General features: G+C 31.6%; 1 protein-coding gene across 2 annotated transcripts in view; it reads right to left on the bottom strand.

Moving 5' to 3' along the window:
- The window catches only part of fam184ab (family with sequence similarity 184 member Ab), a 231,247-nt gene that overhangs the window by 42,714 nt on the left and 164,267 nt on the right, over window positions 1-24,266 (bottom strand). For both annotated transcript variants that reach the window (XM_073853210.1, XM_073853211.1), the window contains exons 12-13: window positions 6,922-7,075; window positions 4,192-4,319 (exon numbers count right to left, since the gene is read on the bottom strand). In XM_073853210.1, the coding sequence (XP_073709311.1) occupies window positions 4,192-4,319; window positions 6,922-7,075 (282 nt within the window). The remainder of the gene's footprint in view (window positions 1-4,191; window positions 4,320-6,921; window positions 7,076-24,266) is intronic.

Below are 24,266 nucleotides of genomic sequence, written 5' to 3'. Positions count from 1 at the left end.
GACCCAAAAAACGTGCATATGCACTTTTTGCGTAGGCTCATTAGTTATTCCTGGATGATGTATGACGCAGCGAAGCTGGAAAAGCTCAGTAAATGCTTAGCAAAAATAGATTTCTTCCCAACACCAGCAGCGCAGGGTTTATTCAACTCCTGAGAGAGCTAAACAACACGGATGCTGTTTTCTCTAAGTTCACAGCCTCTGTTTAGTAAAGTACACACTGAATTTGCTCTTTGGCCTTTTCTATTGTCTGTGGGACATTAGGCAAGTTCTCACAAGACAGATTTGAGCCCCAGGAGCTTGAGAATTAATTAGTATTGATATAGCGCTACTAAAATAAAGAGCATTGTCACAAACTACTTTTTAGAAATCAAGTATTAATAGAAACCCTGTCTTTCTGTATCTGATCCTTTATAAAAGTCCACAAAATGAAGTATTGCATACAACTGAGGTCAAAAATTTACATCCCCCTTTCAGAATCTGCAAAATGTTAATTATTTTACCAAAATAAGAGGGATCATACAAAATGCATGTTATTGTTTTATTTAGTACTGACCTGAATAAGATATTTCACATAAAGGATGTTTACGTATAGTCCACAAGAGAAAATAATAGTTGAATTTATAAAAATTACCCTGTTCAAAAGTCTAAACTGCCTGTTGTTCTTCAAAAAAAATCCTTCAGGTCCCACAAATTCTTTGGTTTTCCAGCATTTTTGTGTATTTGAACCTTTTCCAACAATGACTGTATGATTTTGAGATCCATCTTGACAACTGAGGGACTCATATGCAACTATTACAGAAGGTTCAAACACTCACTGATGCTCCAGAAGGAAAAACCATGCATTAAGAGTCGGGGTGAAAACGTTTCAAATTTGAAGATCAGGGTAAATTTAACTTATTTTGTCTACTGGGAAATATGTAACTATCTTCTGTTGCCTCTAAAGGGCAGTACTAAATGAAAAAATATATATATTTAGGCAAAAAAAGAAAAGAAAAATGTACACATCTCTATTCGGTTCAAAAGTTTTCACCCCGCCCAGATCTTAACGCATGGTTTTTCCTTCTGGATCATCAGTAAGTGTTTGAACCTTCTGTAATAGTTGCATATGAGTCCCTCAGTTGTCCTCAGTGTGAAAAGATGGATCTCAAAATCATACAGTCATTGTTGGAAAGGGTTCAAATACACAAATATGCTGAAAAACCAAAGAATTTGTGGAACCTGAAGGATTTTTTTGTGAAGTACAGCGGGCAGTTTAACTGCTCAGGACAAACAAGGGAGTCATAAACAATTATCACTAAAATGTGGATCATTCAGGTCACAACACAGTATTAAGATTCAAGCGTATGTAAACTTCTGAGCAGGGTAATTTTTTACAAATTCAACTTTTTTTTTTCTCTTGTGGACTATATGTAAACACCTTTTATGTGAAATATCTTATTCAGGTCAGTACTAAATAAACGATAACATGCATAACATTTTGCAGATTCTGAAAAGGGGATGTAAACTTTTGACCTCAACTGTAAGACACTAACCTACTGAACTGAAGACAGAAGTATCATAATTATCCAGAGTGAAATTAGACAAAAAGTGCTATTATATTTCAACTGCAGGCCATTACTAAGATGCAAAAGTGCTTTGCAGTTTGATTCTGTGTGTATGTGTGTTTCATAGACACATTTTCCCCTGAGGTCTGTGTTTAAGCCTCGAATCGTACAACCTTTCAGTTGCTTGGCCAACAATCCTGTCAGCATTTCTTTTGTTTAACTGTCGTCTTATACATGAGCCAGATGACAAGAGGATTTATTAAGGTCCTTTCCTTTCATAGCAGCCAACTGTTGGCAGAATGCTATTGATTTGTCCTTTCTTGGAAAAGCATCCATTTACTGAACTTACTGTTAGTCACCGTCTTCATTAAGAGACAATAGGACTGTAGGAGAATGATGGGAATACACCGGTAGAGAAGCTATGGTCGTTTTTACATCGAAAATACTAAACCTAGCAGATAATTTGTTTAAATAATGATTTTAAGAGACATAACATATACATAAGTACTATAATGCGAATGAATACTAAATATGACTACAAAAAAGACTTTGGACGTTACATTTTTAATCTATATTGAATACATGTACACTGCCGTTCAAAGGTAATTTAGAAAAAAAAAAAATACAAATTTTATTACAAAAAGATGCATTAAAAGGCTGATTAAAATACATTTATACTGTAATATTAGAAAATATTCCTATTTCAAAAATATTTAAAAAAAATTGAGCAGCACAACAAAATTTCAATATTTATAATAATAAAAAAAAAAATATTGAGTAGCAAATCAGCATATCAGAATGATTTCTGAAGGATCACCTGACACTGAAAACTGGAGTAATGATGTTAAATTGTAATAATATTTCACAATTTTACAGCATTTTTATTGTATAAATGCATATTAGAATGATTTCTTGAAAGATCATGTGACACTAAATACTGGAGTAATGATGTTGAAAATTCAGCTTTGCATCAGAAATAAATTACATTTTAATAATTAAAATAGAAAAAATTAATTTTAAATTGTAATAATATTTCACAATATTACAGCATTTTTACTGAAAAACTGCAGATTAGAATTATTTCTGAAAGATTGTGTGACTAAAGACTGGAGTAATAATGCTGAAAATTTAGCTTTGCATCACAGAAAGAAATTACATTTTAAAATATATTAAAATAGAAAATATCAATTTTAAATTGTAATAATATTTCACAATATTACAGCATTTTTACTGTATAAATGCAGATTAGAATGATTTCTGAAGGATCATGTGACATGAAAGACTGGAGTAATGATGCTGAAAATTCAGCTTTGCATCACAGGAACAAATTACATTTGAAAGTATATTAAAATAGAAAACGTCAATGTTAAATTGTAATATTTCACGATTTTACAGCATTTTTACTGTATAAATGAATATTAGAATGATCTTGCATTACATAAATAAATTATATTTTAAAATATATTAAAATAGAAAACAGCAATTTTAAACTAATAATATTTTACAACATTACAACATTTTTACTATATAAATGCAGATTAGAATGATTTCTGAAGAATGACTGAAGACTGGAGTAATGATGCAGAAAATTTAGCTTTGCATCACAGAAATAAATTACATCTTAAAATATATTTAAATAGAAAACAGCTATTTTTAAATTACAATAATATTTCACAATATTACACAATTTTTACTGAATAAATGCAGATTAAAATGATTTCCGAAGGATCGTGTGACATAAAAGACTGTCGTAATAATGCCGAAAATCAGCTTTGCATCACAGAAATAAATTACATTTGAAAATATATTGAAATAGAAAACAGCTTTTTTTAAATTACAATAATATTTCACAATATTACAGCATTTTTACTGTATAAATGCAGATTAGAATGATTTCTGAAGAATCATGTGACTGAAGACTGGAGTAATGATGCTGAAAATTTAGCTTTGCATCACAGAAATAAATTACATTTGAAAATATATTGAAATAGAAAACAGCTATTTTAAATTGTAATAATATTTCACAACATTACAACATTTTTACTGTATAAATGCATATTAAAATTATTTCTGAAGGATCATGTGATGCTGAAAACTGGAGTAATGATGCTGAAAATTCAGCTTTGCATCACAGAAATAAATTACATTTGAACATATTAAAATAGAAAACAGCTTTTTTAAATTGTATTAATATTTCACAATATTACAGCATTTTTACTGTATAAATGCATATTAGAATGATTTCTGAAGGATTGTGTGACTTAAAAGACTGGTGTAATGACGCTGAAAATTCAGCTTTGCATCACAGAAATAAATTACATCTTAAAATATATTAAAATAGAAAACAGCAATATTAAATTGTAATAATATTTCACAATATTACAGCACTGTATAAATGCAGCCTTTGTGAACACATTTAAGAAATATTACCAACCCCAAACCTTCGAACGGCAGTGAGTATTCTGTCAAAAAGAACCGCCACAAGTACAGAGGATGGCTGGATTTGATTGAAATGGAAAACAACCAATTACAGCTTTTTGTACATGACATGTATGGGCAAATCTAAAACCGATGACACCACAATAATAATCTGTGTGCAAAAAGTATACTTGTGAAATATAATAACCCTGCTGTGGATGAAGTTTACCTTTACTCTGCTCTGCTCCAGAGCGTTCTCCAGTTCCTGTTTGGCAGCCGCTGTTTCCTGTTGATGGGTTTGACGCATATGTTCAATGGCTGATGCGTGAAGATGGTTCAGCTCTGAACGCAGGGAAGCTGAGAGGAGAACAAGAGAAAGAGAGAGACACAGGGAATGAGAAACAGGACTATTCCAGGGAGATGATTTGCTGTCTGGAGCTGAATTAAAAATCATTCATCTCCAACTCTCACTGAAGCATAAACGTCACAGGTGGAAATGGAAGTGACACTTGTTCCTCCACCTGCAATTTCCTGTCAGCGCTCTCTCATTATGCTCCTTTCCAGTTTCTTCCAATTATACCTTATTTCAATGAGATTGAACTATAATTAGAGCTGTAAAACTCTGCTTTTTTCCTTCAGGATTCTGAGTACCAACATTGCTTAGTGTACTTAAATGTAAATCAAACATTTATTAACATTACCAAAAAAAAATTCTAAATTATTAACATGTCACAGGGCAAATAAGGAATTACTTACTATATTTTTTCTTATTTTTTGAGTTTTATTTTTCCCAGATCAGATCAGACCAGATCAAGTCATGATAGATTTATGGCACATTTTTTGTTAGTTTTGAGGATTTTGCAAGCTAAGATGAGCATAAATTGGAGCATAACTGAGCAACTTGAATAAAAGTTTAATAATAAATAAAATTTTAATTTAAACTTGTTAAATCATGCAGTGTTAGACTGCATCATATTTCCAGATTTGCAAGCTGAGATTGACACAATTTTTTTTTTTTTTTTTTAATTTCCTGAAATACTGGACAAACCAAGGACGCAGATATATAGATGCATGTTTGGTCTGATCAGTTTAGTTATTTGTCGTATGAACAAATAAAATAAAATAAAATAAATAGAATAAAATGGAAATAAAATGAAAAATAATAAAAAATAAAATAAGGCAAAATGATAAATGTATTTTGCAGTAAGTCATAAAATAAAATAAAATAAAATAAAATAAAATAATAAAAAACAATTAATGGCAAAATGATAATGTATTTTGCAATAAGTCATAAAATAAAGTAAAATAAAATTAAATTAAAAATAATAAAAATAAAATACAATAAAATAAAACAAAAATATGTCAAAATGAAAATGTATTTAGCAGTAAGTTGTAAAAAAACAATACAATTAAAATTAATATAATAAAATAAAATAAAATATAAAATAAAAATAAAAAAAAATATGGCAAAATGATAATATTGTATTTTGCAATAAGTCATTATATAAAATAAAAAAAAATTAAATAAAATGAAATATGGCAAAATTATAATGTTGCATTTTGCAATAAGTCATAAAATAAAATTAAATTAAATAAAACTATGGCAAAGTTATAATGTATTTTGCAAGTCGTAAAATAAAAAAAACAATAAAATAAAATAAAAAATAAGGCAAAATGATAATGTTGTATTTTACAATAAGTCATTACATAAAATAAAATAAACACCCACCCAATGTTGTAAAATGGAGCATAACCAGAGCAACTTTAATAACACTTAAAAAAAAATGAATCATATGTCCAGATTTGCCAGTTTAGATTGACACAGAAACATAATTTTAGTTTAATTTTTAATGTGTAATTTGAACAAATCATGTCTCCTAAGAAACTAAAAATAAAATAAAAAATTAAATAAAAAATAAAAAATTAAAGGGGCTATATGTAACTTTTTCCCCAAAATAAACGTAACAATAGCCTTTTTATTTGACCATTTTTTACTCAAACATCTCCTGATGAGCATACTGACAGCTTGTCAGCTCACAGTGGGTGCACCTATAAGCCTGTATCCTATTTTTCCTATTTTCTGTCGGGTCGGATTTTTCACGCGCTGTCTGCGGATGTGACGTCAGGCGCGTTCATGTTAAACGTTTCAGATCCCTCTGCCACCACCGCTAGTCATATATATTGCAAACAAACTTAGTTTCTCAAACAATATATGTATTTGACTGTTCTTACCTCTGTAAACATAATGTTGACTTCTTTGCAGCGGATGACTTGTGAAGTGTGTACGTACGAGCGCGCGCTGCGAGAGCGAGCAGAAAGGAAGAGCAGTTCCGTTTTTTGGCCACAGGTGTCATTCGCGAGTTTAAATTTCAGAAAGTTACATATAGCCCCTTTAAATAAAATAAAATAATAAAATAAAATAAAATCTAAAACTAATAATAACAACAAAATTTAAAAACACCCATCCAATGATGTAGTTTAAAACAACTTTTGATTAAGCAAAAAATCTAGGTTCTTATGAGAACCAAGTACACACTTTTAAGAGTTGAGTAAAAAAAAAAAATTGAAATCTGATTTTTATAAACCTAACATATTGATCCAACCTGATTATATATTGATATCACATTAAAATTGTCTTTCGAAAATGCATTTCAGTCTAAACAGGCATTTCATATTGTTTTTTGTTTTGTTTTACCGCAGTGGTAAAACATTCAGCTTTCTGTCATTTTTTCATCATGACAGCTACTCTTTTGCTGCCACGTAAGCCATTACTATGGCAACCTTTATAGATATCACAGATATTGACTCCACTGCCTCAGCAAATGGATCTGATTTTATCACTTGCAAAATGAAGACTGCATTTGACCCAGAGTAAACAATAAACATCTTCTGAAGGGTTTTTACAGCAGCTCCGTGAATGAAAGTGTGTGTGTGCATTTGTGCATGGTATTTGTTTTACCCAGCATGGCCTTGCCCTCATCCTCCAGTTCGAAGCGGAGAGTCTGCAGCTCTTGTTCTGACTGCTGTTTCAGAGTCTCGATGTTCTGCCTGTGAGCCTCTCGCAGAGTCTGAAGCTCCATGTGGTGCTGCTGACGTAGACGCTCCTCAAGCTCCTACACACAAACACACACACAACATACATTAGTTGATTAGACAAATGTACATGATGACTCATACAATCTGCATAAATAGTATATTTTGAGTCATAAAAATCTCTTATATCACTCATGCTTCAGTTAGAATCGGGAAAATAAAAATGCCATGTGTTACACTTTCCAGGACACCTTTCATATGCAGGGGGAATTAAATATCAAAGAAAAGAAAATGAAAAATGATTGAATTTTTTTTTCTTTCATATTTTTTGCCGCTACACACAACAGAAAAATAAATAATGTAGGGACTAGACTCAAGGAGAAACTTAAAAAATGTTTTACATTGCCCTTCAGGTCCTTTCTACAAAACAGTATGCTACTGCTTGCAGTAAAAATGTCAAAAAAAAAAAATATTAGTAATTTTAATATATATGGTAAGCATAAACCTTCGGATAGAGGACTAGATGTTCAAACATCAGTTGGAAGAACAACAGACCAGTAAGAAAAAAAAACTGCATTAGAAAAGAAAAAAAGAGGAAGACATAGGATGTTAAATTGTAGTTAAATATGTTAACTAACAGCTAACAGACAAAAAAATAAAAATTATATATATATATATATATATATATATATATACTAAATATATAAAATTTATCTTATTATATACTAAAACTATATACTTACAATAATATAAATAAGTATACTAAATTACTTACACTTACACTTTAAACTTAATAATAATACTAAATAATACTATAATTAAAAAGCAACCATAATAAAACTAAATTACCTCCAACTGTTTGCTGAACGACAGAGAGAAGGCTGGTAGTAAAATCAAATTCCAAAAAATTACTATATTATTCATAAAATATTATTATTCATTTAAATATAAAAAGTTATAATACTTAGAACCTAATACTAAAAAAAGAAAAAAGCAACAGAAAAACAAAAACAAACAAACAAACAAACAAACAAATTATAAAATAAAATAAAAATTGGTAAAAAAAACCTACAACAAATTCTAAAATAAAAATAATGAAATAAAGCAAACAAATAAATAAACAAAATCAGATGACTTAACCACAAAAAAACACTACAACAAATTAAAAATAAATAAATAAATAAAGCAAAGCAAAATAAATAAAATAAAATAAATAATGGTGACTTAACCACAGAAAGAAATACTAAAAAAAAAAAACTACAACAAATTCTAAAATTAAAAAATAAATAAAATTAAATAAAATTAAAATCTGGATACTTAACCACAGAAAGAACAACAACAAAAAACTGAAATAAATAAACAAACAATACAATAAATTCTAAAATAAAAATAAAATAAAACAAAAATAAAATCTGGTTACTTAACCACAGAAAGAACAAAAAATAAAATAAAATAAAAACTACAACAAATTCTAAAATAAAATAAAATTAAATAATAAAAACTGACTGGTTTAATCAACAAAAACCTGTAAGATTAAACAGTAAGACCAACTTGCTCAACCAATACCAAATGTCATCAAATTTACATATTCACATGGAAGTACCTACATTCACTGAAAAAATGGAAACCCATATTGTCCAATTTACCCAATCATAATATTTGTGATCTACACAACAAAATTTAGTTTCTGTTCTCTTGCTTTCGATTAATGCAATTCACTAAAATGTACATTTTACTACATTCAATTATTTATTACGAATGTGAACCAATCAAGTACCATACTATATGTACTAATGTTAGTTAATACCTTGTTGCTAGTACAGTCTTATAATTCAGTTATATGACAGGAAATGCATGAAATTGAATTAATTTATTATATCAAAAAAACATTTAAAATAATTTTGAGGCTACTTAACTGGGTCACTTAAAAATGAATTTATCCCATGATACTGAAATTACATTAAAAATATGTTTATTTAACTTAATTTATTCATGTGGGACCGATGTACATAATTAAATCATGTAAATCCAACATACTTTTTTTTGTTCTTCAGGTAAACTGAATGGCTAGACCAGAACCAGACTAAAGAAAGAAAAAGAAAGAATAGCATGAAATCCATTCTACTCTAAGGTGAATGAGAGTTGCAAAAGGCACACATTTATAATATGCATAACAGGCATATAAGGAGAACTCAGCCAGGAACACAGGTATAAATGCAACGTATTTCTCAAACAACTCTCAGGAATTATTTCTCTATCAGAAGGCACTTAAACATCTCTGCAAGCTTGTTAAGAAACTTGGACGACTGCCGTCTAGCGCCTAACCAGAGAAACGCAAATTACAGCACCATGAATTAGATTAAGAGAACAGAGCTGTTGGAGCACTAAAGATACACTGACATAATGAGGGCTAATGCAGGGCACCTGCCTCCACCGAAAGCCACTTTGGGGTGCGGATGGGAGAGGAAGTGGGTTAGAGAATGACAGGGGACGCAAATTAGACCAACTGCTTCAGTAAACAAGAACTGCACCACGCCAGTTGGCAGAACCAGGCTGGAAACTGAGACGTTTTAATGCGGAGATCAAAATAAAACTGATGGGGAAGATCAACAGAGCTGAACTGAGACACGGAAAAACATATCACATGCTCTTGAACAGCTTTATTAAATATGACTCATTGAAAACAATAGAGTCCTGAGAGAATTCAGTAATAGTGAATCACTTCAGCAATATGTTAGCAATATGTTATCAAAATGATCTGTGAACCCTCTCTAAAGTTCTGATCTAAATCAAATGATTCGCAATCCAGAATGTAAATAATGATTTGCGAACTATTTCAGATCAAATGATTTGCTTCAAAGTACTGATTTGAATAATGATTCACAAGCTATAATTTCAGATCAGGACTCGGAGTGCGAATCACAAATCATTCTATTTGCAAAATGAATCCCTCTCTGAAGTTCTGATCTAATTATAAGGTTTCACAATCCGCACTTCAAAGTACTGATCTGAATAATGATTCATTTCAGGTCAGGGCTCAGAGGGCAGATGTCATATGATTCAATTTGCAAAGTGATTCGCCAACCTGCTCCGAAGTTCCAATCTTAATAAAATGATTCACAAACCCGCTCCGAAAGTTCCGATGTGAATCAAAAGATTCACAAACCCGCTCCGAAGTTCCGATCTAAATCAAATGATTCACTATCTGCGCTCTGAAGTAATGATTTGAAGAGTGATTCACAAACTATAATTTCAAACCAGGACTCTGAGCATGAATCGCAAATAATTCAATTCGAACCCGTTTCAAAATTCCAAACTGAATCAAAAGATTCAAGAACCAGATGCAAAATTCTGATCTAAATTAAATGATTCACAAACGCGCTCCAAAGTTCCGATCTGAATCAAAAGATTCAAGAACCAGCTGCAAAGTTCCGTTCTGAATCAAATGATTCGCAAACCAGCTCCAAAGTTTCGATCTGAATCAAAAGATTCAAGAACCGGCTGCAAAGTTCCGATCTGAATTAAATGATTCAAGAACCGGCTACAAAGTTCCGATCTGAATCAAATGATTCACAAACCCTCTTCAAAGTTCCGATTTGAATCAAAGGATTCATGAACTGGCTGCAAATTTCTGATCTGAATCAAATGATTCAAGAACCGGCTGCAAACCCTCTCCAAAGTTCCAATCTGAATCAAAAGATTAATGAACTGGCTGCAAATTTCTGATCTGAATCAAATGATTCATGAACCGGCTTCAAAGTTCCATTCTGAATCAAAATATTCAAGAACTGGCTACAAAGTTCCGATCTGAATCAAATGATTTGCAAACCTGCTTCAAAGTTCCAATCTGAAGCAAAATATTCAAGTACCGGCTGCAAAGTTCTGATCTGAATCAAATGATTCGCAAACCTGCTTTAAAATTCCGATCTGAATCAAAACATTCAAGAACTTGCTACAAAGTTCCGATCTGAATCAAATGATTTGCAAACCTGCTTCGAAGTTTCGATCTGAATCAAAATATTCAAGAACTGGCTGCAAAGTTCTGATCTAAATCAAATGATTCGCAAACCCACTCCAAAGTTTCGATCTGAATCAAAAGATTCAAGAACCGGCCGCAAAGTTCAGATCTAAATCAAATGATTTGCGCTCTGTGCTCCAAAGTACTGATTTGAATAATGATTCGCAAACTATAATTTTAGATCAGGACCTGGAGCGCAAATCGCAGATAATTCAATTTGCAAAAGATTCACTAACCTACTCCGAAGTTCTGATCTAAATCAAATGATTCAAGCTCTGAAGTACCAATCTGAATAGTGATTTGCAAACTATCATTTTAGATCAAGACTAGATCAGAGCACGAATCACAAATAATTCAATTTGCAAAATGATTCGCAAACCCGCTCAAAAGTTCTGATCTGAATCAAAAGATTCAAAAACCGGCTGCAAAGTTCTGATCTAAATCAAATTATTCACACTTTATTTGCACTCCCAAGTACTGATCTGAATAATGATTCACAAGCTATCATTTCAGATCAGGACTCGAAGTGCGAATCACAAATAATTCTATTCGCAAAACTATTCCCTCTCCGAAGTTCCGAACTAAATATAAGTGTTCATGATCCACACTCCGAAGTACTGCTCTCAATAATGATTTGCGAACCATAATTTTAGATCAGGACTCAGAGTGTGGATCACGAAACATTCAATTGAGTAAAGGATTCACGAACCTGCTCCGAAGATCCGATCTGAATCAGATGATTTGTAAACCTGCTCCGAAGTTCCGATCTAAATCAAATGACTCGTGAACCATGATTTTAGATCAGGACTCGGAGCACCAATCGCGAATGATTTGAGAAATGATTAGCCAACCTGCTTTGAAGTTTTGATCTAAATCAAATGATTCACGCAAAACACACAAAAGTATTTTGTAAACACAAATCATATATCAATATATATCAAAACATTTATGTAGCCAGAAAGGCAGCTCACCAATTTTTGAAACAGAGCAATAATGTTGGCTGATGATACCCAGAAATATTCAGTCACAATTTTGCTTATACTCATTAACTAATGAATCATTCAAGTTCAATATTGTGTCGAGTGTGTTGCTGACACATCTTTTGCCAGCTTTTAAAAAAAATCATGCATCAAACGGCTGTGTTGTCAGTTCTGTGAGTTCATGTTTTCTCCAGAGTAAGCCGACTCCTCCTGCAGCCCGATGACTCGGTAAAACTGAAAAGGTCAGGTCATTTCAGTCATTCAGGGAACACTGCAGCCTGAGCTGGACAACACACACACACACACACACACACACACACACACACACACACACACACACACACACACACACACACACACACACACACACAGAGTTGAGAAAAACATCTACGGAAGGATGCTTTTTATCTGAATGACTGCATTCACACACAAACACACCCACAAATACAGGGTTGTGATGTTTTTTTCCACACATCTCTTCCGACTCTAATAGTCACAGTGCCATTTTCACCTCCTGAAGTGCTACGAGAGTGATGTCACATTCCTTATGTGGAAATGAATCTGTGGTAGAAATTACACTTCGCTTCTTTCCCTGCCAATAAAGCTTGTGCATAAATTAGTGAGTTATTTTAGGATTCAGCACTCGCAAGGTTTTCAGATAAAAGAGCGAATCTCCTTACTATGGTAAACCCAAGGTTAATTTTCCTAAAGGATTTGTGTGTGTATACGTTCTTTCTTTTTTCTTTGTTTTGTTTTTATAACTGTATACTGCCTTAATGGTTTGATGTTTTCTACAGTTTAATAATAATTAAAAAAAAAGAAACCTAAAAAACAGATGACTCAGATGATCTAAACTTCAGATTACTGTTCTGAATACTTCTCCGCACTTTAAAGTACCAGTCTGAATAAAAATTTTCAAACTATCATTTCAGATCAGGACTCGAAGCATGAATAGTGCAACATTAAAGTCACAAAATCATTCACGAACCTGTTCCCAAGTTCCGATCTATATCAAATGATTCACGAACCCACTTCAAAGTTCCAATCTAAATCAAATGATTTGTGATACGGGCTCTGAAGTACCAATATGAATAAAATGACTCACGAACCATCATTTCAGATCAGGACTCGAAGCGCACATCGCGAATCATTCAACTGACAAAATGATTCACAAACCAGCTCCGAAGTTCCGATCTAAATCAAATGATTCACGAATCCACTCCTAAGTTCCGATCTAAATCAAATGATTCACGAATCCACTATTAAATTCCGATCTAAATTAAATGATTCACTAACACGCTCCGAAGTTCCGATCTAAATCAAATGATTCACTAACACTCTCCGAAGTTCCGATTTAAATCAAATGATTCACTAACACTCTCCGAAGTTCCGATCTAAATCAAATGATTCACAAACATGCTCCGAAGTTCCAATCTAAATCAAATGATTAACAAACTCACTCCTAAGTTCCGATCTGAATCAAATGATTCGCAATCCGTGCTCCGAATTACCGATCTGAATAATGACTCACGAATGGATCACGAATCATTCAATTTGCTAAATGATTCACGAACACGATCAGAAGTTCCAGTCTAAATCAAATGATTTGCGATCTGCGCTTCAAAGTGCTGTTCGTTCTGAATAATGATTCATGAATTCATTCAATTGACAAAATTATTCACAAACCCACTCCAAAGCTCTGATCTAAATCAAATGATTCACAAACACGCTCCAAAGTTCCGATCTAAATCAAATGATTCACTAACACTCTCCGAAGTTCTGATCTAAATCAAATGATTCACAAACACGCTCCGAAGTTCCGATCTAAATCAAATGATTCACTAACGCTCTGAATTTCCGATCTAAATCAAATGATTCACAAACACACTCTGAAGTTCCAATCTAAATTAAATGAGTCACAAACCCATTCCTAATTTCCGATCTAAATCAAATGATTCGCAATCTGTGCTCCGAAGTACCGATCTGAATACTGACTCACGAACGGATCACGAATCATTCAATTTGCTAAATGATTCGCGAACGCGATCAGAAGTTCCAGTCTAAATCAAATGATTTGCGATCTGCGCTCCAAAGTGCTGTTCGTTCTGAATAATGATTCATGAATTTATTCAATTGACAAAATGATTCACAAACCCACTCCGAAGCTCAGGTCAGCACTCAGAGCGTGGATCGTAAATCAAAAACCATTCAAGTCACAAAATCATTTGTGAACCCACTCTAAAGTTCAGATCTAAATCAAATGATTTGCGATATTTGCTCCGAAGTACCGATCTGAATAATGATTTGCGAACCATCATTTCAGATCAGGACTTGGAGTGCCATCTGCGAATCATTTAGATTGCAAAATGTGAATCACATCAAAGCAAAAGCAAAGCAAATCAAATTATTCAGTCCAATTGGAGCACTTGGAAACAGTGAATCATTTCCAACGCAATGGTTTAACTGATTTGGATTTTTCAAGAGCTTAGTTTCAACCATCACTATACATGCTTTTTTAAAATCATTACAAGCGATGTCGAAATTTGACAATGAATAGCTCTTTTGATCTGTTTTTGCTAGTGAATCACTTAAACTGAAGGATCGAATTCACGAGTTTGAACCAATTAAAGTGGTTCCAGCGTAAATGACTTAATTGATTTGCTTTGGCTGTTCCTCTTTTCACGTCTTCAGCCACGTCAAACAACATTGTGAGTACTACTGCTGGCTTAGCTCACTAGTTTTATGACATTAATTGAAATAAGTGGGAAAAAAATACTATGTTTATAAATAAAATACTGATATTTTCATTCCATGAACATATTTAGGTGAGGTGAGGTTTAGTGAAAACACTCCATTGAAATAACAAGCTGCACCTCTTTTTTTCAATTTTAGATGAAAATTGTGCATTATGATCAAGTTTGTTGCTTAATTAAATATATTTTAAATAGTTTGACCAGTGCAGTTCAGTTGGTTCAATGGGAAATCAGCATAGATTGTAATAAACATTTGAGAACTTGTTGTATCTGATTGAAATAGTCTATATAGAGTGATGGTCAATTTAAAATAGCAAATGGAAGAAGCAGATGAATACAAAACAGTGTAACAGCATAACAACCCACTGTAAATGTAAAAGTTTTATATTGATAATGTACATTACATTATATATTACACTGATTATGTCTGATTATAAAAATGAATAATCTCAAATGGATGAAAAATAAAGTAAGATTGAAAACTTTAGATTATATCCAAAGAAATATCCTAGAGGCTGTAGGGGGAAAACTGTGTGATCAATACCAGAGAAAGGTGGCTATAACCCAATATAAGAGCTCTGAAATGCCTCACCGCTGCCCTATGGCCAGGTGAGTCAGGATATAAAACGTCTCTCTGATGTCTTCTCAAACTAGATTTATTTAGCTTTGGTAGGTACTTAATGTAGTTTACCTCCTCATAAAAGATCTGGAAACTGGCTATCTGTTTTCATTTCACTGAAAGCATTTTTTATGATGCTTTGAGACAGGACTACTCAACTTTGAAAAGCACAGGGAACACAAAAAGAGTTTTTGATTTAGACTCACCAGATATTCACAGTAATTCTTATAGGCAATATGATAAGATTTGCATCAGTGCAGCTGCTTCAAAATAACAATAAAAAAGATCATCATGTCCATGTTTGGATAAGTTTACATCTCGCAATTGCTTGCAATTTTGACTTTTTATCTCACAATTCTGTTTTTTCTTTTCTCCTGTCTCAGGTAATTGTGACTTTTTAATCGTACAATCATACTTTTTTCCTCACAACTGTGAATTATATATCTCACAATTTAAGCTTTTCTACTCAGAACTGCAAGTTTGTATCCTATAATTCAGAGGTCGGAGTTTATATTAGTGTCAATTTTGTCAGCCATTTTTTTAGTCTTTAGTCTTTCTTGTGCCAAATGTACCTTTTTAGCTACTATTATATTTAGTCAACCTTGTTGTTTTTGTTTAGTCAAGTTTTAGTCAACTCAATGTCTGAGCATTTAAGTCTAGTTTTAGTCAATGAAAACTTGTCATTTTCACCATGCTGTATAATGATAAAAAACTGATAACAAAAATATTTTTGCTCTAAATCATAATCACAATGTATAGAAGCCTGTTTTCACCACTGAATAAAAACTTAAAAAACAATGGCGACTTTTTAGCAAAATTGAGATCAAAACTTGTCAGGATTTATAGCTCAGAATTGTGACAGTTTTTCCTCAGAATTGAGTTTATCTCGTAATGTAACTTTTTTTCTCTGAATTGAATTTATAGCTCGCAATTGTGACTTTTTTCTCAGAATTGAGTGTTTATACCCCAGAATTGTGACTTTTTTCCTCAGAATTGAGTTTATACCTCCAAATTTTGACTTTTTTTCTCAGAATTGAATTCATAGCTCAGAATTGTGACTTTTTTTCCCTCAGAATTGAGTTTATATCTCAGAATTGTGACTTTTTCTCAGAATTGAGTTTATATCTCGCAATTGTGACTATTTTCTCTGAATTGAATTTATAGCTCGCAATTGTGACTTTTTTCCTCAGAATTAAATGTATAGCTCAGAATTGTGACTTTTTTCCACAGAATTGAGTTTATATCTCGCAATTGTGACTTTTTTTCTCAGAATTGCGTTTATTCCCTTAGAATTGTGACTTTTTTCCTCAGAATTGGATTTATAGCTCAGAATTGTGACTTTTTTTTTTCCTCAGAATTGAATTTATACCTCCAAATTTTGACTTTTTTTCTCAGAATTGAATTCATAGCTCAGAATTGTGACTTTTTTCCCCCTCAGAATAGAGTTTATATCTCAGAATTGTGACTTTTTCTCAGAATTGAGTTTATATCTCGCAATTGTGACTATTTTCTCTGAATTGAATTTATAGCTCGCAATTGTGACTTTTTTCCTCAGAATTAAATGTATAGCTCAGAATTGTGACTTTTTTCCACAGAATTGAGTTTATATCTCGCAATTGTGACTTTTTTTCTCAGAATTGCGTTTATACCTCAGAATTGTGACTTTTTTCCTCAGAATTGGATTTATAGCTCAGAATTGTGACTTTTTTTTCCCTCAGAATTGAATTTATACCTCCAAATTTTGACTTTTTTCTCAGAATTGAATTTATAGCTCAGAATTGTGACTTTTTTCTTCAGAATTGCGAGTTTATATCTCAGAATTGTGACTTTTTCTCAGAATTGAGTTTATATCTCGCAATTGTGACTTTTTTCTCTGAATTGAATTTATAGCTTGCAATTGTGACTTTTTTTCCTTAGAATTAAATGTATAGCTCAGAATTGTGACTTTTTTCCACAGAATTGAGTTTATATCTCGTAATTGTGATTTTTTTCCTCAGAATTGAATTTATAGCTCGCAATTGTGACTTTTTTCTCAGAATTGCGAGTTTGTATATCAGAATTGTGACTTTTTTTCTCAGAATTGAATTTATAGCTCAGAATTGTGACTTTTTTTTCCCTCAGATTTGAGTTTATATCTCGCACTTGTGACTTTTTTTCCTCAGAATTGAATTTATAGCTTATAGTTTCTAACTTGAAATTGCTAGATTATATTTCACAATTCTGAGAAAAGAGGTTTCCATAACAATGACTGTTGTCATTTGAGAGATTTATTTTTACATTTCAGGTATTGCACTTTCACCAATAAGCAAATCAATAGAATAGACTTGTACACATGGTTTATTTTACCTTAGCTACTGTACTGATTTATTATACGCCATTTAATATATGTATATTAATATCAAAGACGTGCACTCTCTCTATCTACATTATGAAAAGTGGTAAAAACAAAGCAAAAATATTATAACAATTTTAAATTGCAATATCATTTCTGTATTAAAACAACAGCGGCTGTGGAATTCAAAATTGTTAGCAAAAAGCATTTAACAAAACAGAAATCACTACATTATTATTAAATCAAGCAAACTCATAAATGTCTATCTTAGCACTACTTTTTATAGGTTTCTTGATGACAAAAATGACTAATGAAATTAAACTAATTCTAAAATTAAATATAAACAAATTCATTGTAGCATTACTTACATTTTTATAATAAAAAATTATAAAGATTTTTTTTATGAAAATGACTAATAAAATTAATGCTACAATGAAATACAAATTGTTAATTGGTTAGGTGATTTATTAATAATTAATTTAGTCAGTTACTACAATGTTTTTGTTTTCATGAACTCTTCAGTTGTATAGTTAATAGTTTAATAAATATTTAAAACACAATTCTGACTTTTTTCTCTCAACTGTGAGTTAACTTACAGCAATTCTGACTTTTTTTCCTCACAATTGCGAGTTTATATTGCAAGTTTATTGCAATCCAGAGTTTATAAATGGCAAACCTGAGTTTATATCTTGCAATACTGACATTTTATTTCATAAGTCTGAGATCTTTTCTCAGAATTGAGCAGAAAAAAAGTCAGTGAGATATAAAGTAGCAATTATGTTTTATTTTTTTATTCTGTGGCAGGAATCGGCCATAGATGAATCACATTTGAAGCTGTTAAATATTGGATAAGAGCAAACGGAGGGCAGAAAAAGCCAGCTCTGAAACTCCCAGGTATCTTCACATTTCTTCTCCTTTAGCCACAGTGACTCATCAGGTCCATATGCTCTCGACTGGCGTGCTGTCGAGGATGGGCACACACAAGCGTTTTTACCTACTGTGGCAGCTGCAGGATTTTCGCCTGTTCTTTCCGGCCCGGGTAAAACGCAGTGCTTGATATCAGCAAAAAGCTACAGGAGGGAGCTGAGGTGGATCTTTTTGCCTGCTGGAGCGAGATATCAGAGGGAGGAATCGCATGCTCATTTTCGTCTCTCAGCGCGAGCGGCGAGGAGCAAGACTGACGCTGCCTTTCTCCTCCGCAGTCCTGCCGAACCCATTAGCAGCAGAGGAGCGTTCCTCCGTCTGACTTCAAAAGAGCAATGCTCAATATTGAGACATTGGTGTGAGAGAGAGAGAGAGACGGTGAGATATTATCACACTGAACCGCTGATGATAATTAAACACAAGCCAATAAATCGGCTCCTGGTGTCGGCACGTCTACCTCAGACATGGTGCTCTGGAGCAGAAAGCTATTAAATGAGATTTCATAAGCCTGCTGTTGGATCTCCTCTCATTACATGAATGAAGCAAGGACATGAAGAGGGCTTATTTTAATGGCATGGCAACTGGGTAAAACTCATAGACCGCAATTACACATGCTCTCTCACATCTGCCTGTGCTGCTGGGAAACTCATCAACGTGCGAATTACTACTGTGTCTGATATTTTATATTCACTATGCACCAATTATATGGTAATTATTCATATGTCTACAACCACAGCCAACACGCCATGCTGACACTTTGACAATGAATTGTGATAATAGATAGAGACAGAAATAGAATAAATAGAGATAAACACGCAGGTAGATTATTCGCTGATAATTGGGAAAATTAAATTATTGTTATTATGAAAACCAAATATTAAATCACAACCATTAGCATCGCCTATGTTGTGTTAAGTGAGTGATTTCAATCACTGCAATTAGCTTGCAGATCTAATTAAATATGAAGGGTGAAATGATTAAAATTAAATAACTGAATATTTCAAAATATATGTAAAATAAATAAATAAATAAAGCTCATAAATGTCTGTTGAATTTTATTTTTAGCATTACTTTTTAAATTTTTTCTTGATGACAAAAATTACTAATGAAATTCAACAAAAGCTAAAATGATTTTTTTTAAATGAAATTCACATATTTTTACATTTTAAATTTTTCACAATGACTAATAAAATAAAAACAAAGGGCCAAATTACTAAAAGGAATATTTTACTGAAAATTTTAAATAAATTGTGAAATATAAAATTGTTAACAAAAATCAAAAACACTACATTAATTATTAAACAAAATAAAACTCATAAAAGTCAGTTGTATTTCATTTTAGCATTACTTTTCACATTTTTCATGATGACAAAAATGACTAATGAGATTAAACTAAACAAAATATAAACAAATTAAAATATGCTCATTGTATTTAATTTTCACATAATTTTTTTTTTACATTTTTTTATATCGATAAAAGTGACTTATAAAATTAAATACGAAAGCCCTAATTACTCAGATTAAATCACTGAATATTTTAAATATATTTTGAAATACAAAATTGCTAACAAAAAAAAAAATCACTACATTTATTATTAAATCAAATAAAACTCATAAATGTCTGTTGTATCTCATTTTAGCATTATTTTTTTTTCTTGATGACAAAAATGACTAATGAAATTCAACAAATGCTAAAATGAAATACAAACTTATATATGCTTATTGCATTTAATTTTTACATATTTTTACATTTTTAACTTTTCATAATGACTAGAAAATAAAAACGAAGGGCCAATTACTAAAATGAAAATTTTACAGAATATTTTAACAGAGATTAAACTAAATAAAATATGAACAAATTAAAATATGCTAATTGTTTTTCATTTTCACATATTTTTTTTTTTTTTTTTTTTTTTTACATTTTTTTATATCGATAAAAGTGACTTATAAAATTAAATACAAAGGCCCAAATTACTCAGATTAAATCACTGAATATTTTAAATATATTTTGAAATACAAAATTGCTAACAAAAAAACACAAAAATCACTAAATTAATTATTAAATCAAATAAAACTCATAAATGTCTGTTGTATTTCATTTTAGCATTATTTTTTTAATTTTTCCTGATGACAAAAATGACTAATGAAATTAAACAAATGCTAAAATTAAATACAATTTATATATGCTTATTGCATTTCATTTTTTACATTTTAAATTTTTCACAATGACTAATAAAATAAAAACAAAGGGCCAAATTACTAAAAGGAACATTTTACTGAAAATTTTAAATAAATTGTGAAATATAAAATTGTTAACAAAAACCAAAAACACTACATTATTATTTAACAAAATAAAACTCATAAAAGTCAGTTGTACTTCATTTTAGCATTACTTTTCACATTTTTCATGATGACAAAAATGACTAATACGATTAAACTAAATAAAATAAAATACAAACAAATTAAAATATGTTCACTGTATTTAAGTTTAGCATTATTTTTTACATTTTTCATTTTTTTATAATGATAAAAATTACATATAAAATTAAATAAGAAGGCCCAAATTACTCAAATTAAATCACTGAATGTTTTAAATATATTTTGAAATACAAAATTGCTAAAAAAAAAAACATAAAAAATGACTACTTTATTATTAAATCAAATAAAACTCATAAATGTCTGTTGTATTTCATTTTAGCATTATTTTTTTGTACATTTTTCTTGATGACAAACATGACTAATGAAATTAAACAAATGCTAAAATGAAATACAAACACATTTATATATGCTTATTGCATTTCATTTTCACATTTTTTTAATTTTTGTCAAAATGACTAATAAAATAAAAACAAAGGTCCAAATTACTAAAAGGAATATTTTACTGAATATTTTAAATAAATTGTGAGACACAAATTGTTAACAAAAACATAATCACTACATTAATTATTAAATCAAATAAAATGTATACATGTCCATTGTATTTCATTTTAGCATTACTTTTTACATTTTTCATGATGATAAAAATGACAAATGAAAATGAATTAAAAAAAAAAAATACAAACAGATTTAATATATGCTTATTGCATTTCATTTTCATAATATGTTAATTTTTCACAATAAAAAAGACTACTTTTTACATTTTTCATGACATTTTTCAAAAAATGACTAATGAAATTAAACTAAATAAAATGAAAAACAGACAAATTAATATATGCTCAATGCATTTCATTTTCACATTATTTTTTACATTTTTAATTTTTCATAATGACAAAAATGACCAATAAAAAAAATGGCTGAATATTTTAAATAAATTGTGAAATACAAGACATTAATTATTAAATCGAATAAAACTCATAAATGTCTTCTATATTTCATTTTACCATTACATTTTAAAAATTTTTATGATAACAGAAATAATGAAACTGGATTAAACTAAATAAATATAAATACAAAAAAATAATATATGCTCATTGCAGTTCATTTTCCCAATTTTTTCTACATTTTTATTTTTTATAATGACAAAAATGACTAATAAAACTAAACCAATGCTAAAATGAAATACAATTTATCACTTTGTGGATTTATTAATAATTAATTAAAAAAAATCAGTTAGGTGAGTAAAATAATTTAATGTTTGTTTATGTTTTCATTAAGTATTCAATAGTATTGTTAATAGTTTACAAAATATTTATTAAGTGACTTAAAATAAAATTAATAATTAAAGTGGTAAAATAATTAAAAGTATTAATTAAGTCCCTAAATAAGCCCAATGGTAAAAGATCTTGTGTGGTAACAAAATGTTGTAGGTTGAAGCATCACAAGGGGTCAAGCACCACCAACTTTCACTACTTTCATTACAACGTTCACTACTTGCTCAAGGGGGTTCATGTAATATGTAAAAAAACAAAAAAAAACAAAAAAAAAAAAAAAACAAGATCAGCTTCAACACAAATTAGTAAATAGCAAAAGATACAAATCAATCACAAACACAAAGCCAATATGAATAACTGAAACGTTAGGCTTTTTGATTCAGGGTTTTGGTTAGCAGTTTGATACCAGAGTACAAAATAGCAGGTCTCTGTGGCAAACTGGGTTAACAAAAACAGTTAACCTCTGTGTGTATATTTCCTAATGGAATCACTGGCAGATAAAGTAATTCCCTCCATTCTCCATCCATCAACAGCTGGTGGCCGAGGCTCATAGCGCCAGGTGTGGCCTGTCCTGGACAGTGGGGCATATCAGTAATAGAGGTCAGTTGGTGTTATCACACGTAATGTTTTCAGAAACCAGCTGTGACATGGAGCAATGAAATCCATTACACAGCAGTTTGCTGAAATAAACAGCAAATCGAGCCACTAGCATAGCGACTTCAAAGCCAATTTCAACCAGCCAAATTCAACAAATAAATGAACAGACATTCTGACCATAGCTGCCAGTTTTAGAGATTGGGATATGGGAGATTTTGTATTATTATAATATATATTGTATATATATTTTGTATATATATATATATACACACAGTATCTCACAAAAGTACGTACACCCCTCACATTTCAGCAATCATTTTAATTATCTTCTCAATGGACAATACTATAGAAATGAAACTTGGATATATTTTAAAGAATCAATGTGCAGCTTATATAGCAGTATAGATTTACTGGCCTCTGAAAAAACTCAACATACAGCTATTATTGTCAAAATAGTTGGCAACAAAAGTGAGTGAACTTGTCCAAAGTGTCAATATATTGTGTTAGCGCCATTGTTATCTGGCACTGCCTTAATCATCCTGGGCATGGAATTGACCAGAGCTGCACAGGATGTTGCTGGGATCCTCTTCCACTCCTCACGGAAATGCTGGACGTTAGACACATGGTGCTTCTCCACCTTCCGTTTGAGGATGCCCCACAGGTGCTTCATAGGGTTCAGGTCTGGAGACATACTTGGCCATCCCATCATCTTCATCTTTAGCCTCCTTAACAAGGTAGTTGTCATCCTTGTGGTGTGTTTGGGATCATTATCATGTTGGAAAACTGCCGTTCTGCCTAGTTTCTGGAGGGAAGGCATCATGTTTTGCTTGAGAATGTACAGTACATAATGGAATCCATGTTTCCCTCAATGAACTGCAGCTCCCCAGTACCAGCAGCACTCATGAAGCCCCAGACCATGATGCTGTAGTCAAGACACAATTTTCTTGGTACTCCTCACCAGGGCATCGCCACACATGCTGGACACCATCTGAGCCAAACAAGTTTATCTTGTAGTCTCATCAGACCACAGGACATAGTTCCAGTAATTCGTGCTCTTGGACAGGTTGTCTTCAGCAAACTGTTTGCAGGCTTTCTTGTGAGCCAGCTTCAGATAAGGCTTCCTTTTGGGACGAAGCCTTTGCAAACCAACTTGTTGCAGTGTGCGGCGTTTGGTCTGAGCACTGACAAGCTGACCTTCTACTTCTGCAACCTTTAAAGCAATGGTGGCAGCACTCGTGCATCTGTTTTTTGAAGCCAGGTTCGCACAAAACGAGTGCTCAACATCGTTGATCGACCCTTGCAAGGCCTGCTCCGAATGGAACCCATCTTGGAAAACCTCTATATGACCCTGACCACTGTAGTGTAACTCGGTTTCAGGGTGTTACTGAACCTCTAATA

This window comes from Garra rufa, chromosome 13, assembly GCF_049309525.1.
Source record: "Garra rufa chromosome 13, GarRuf1.0, whole genome shotgun sequence".
NCBI lineage: Eukaryota > Metazoa > Chordata > Actinopteri > Cypriniformes > Cyprinidae > Garra > Garra rufa.
This window is presented reverse-complemented; position numbering and strand designations above follow the sequence as displayed.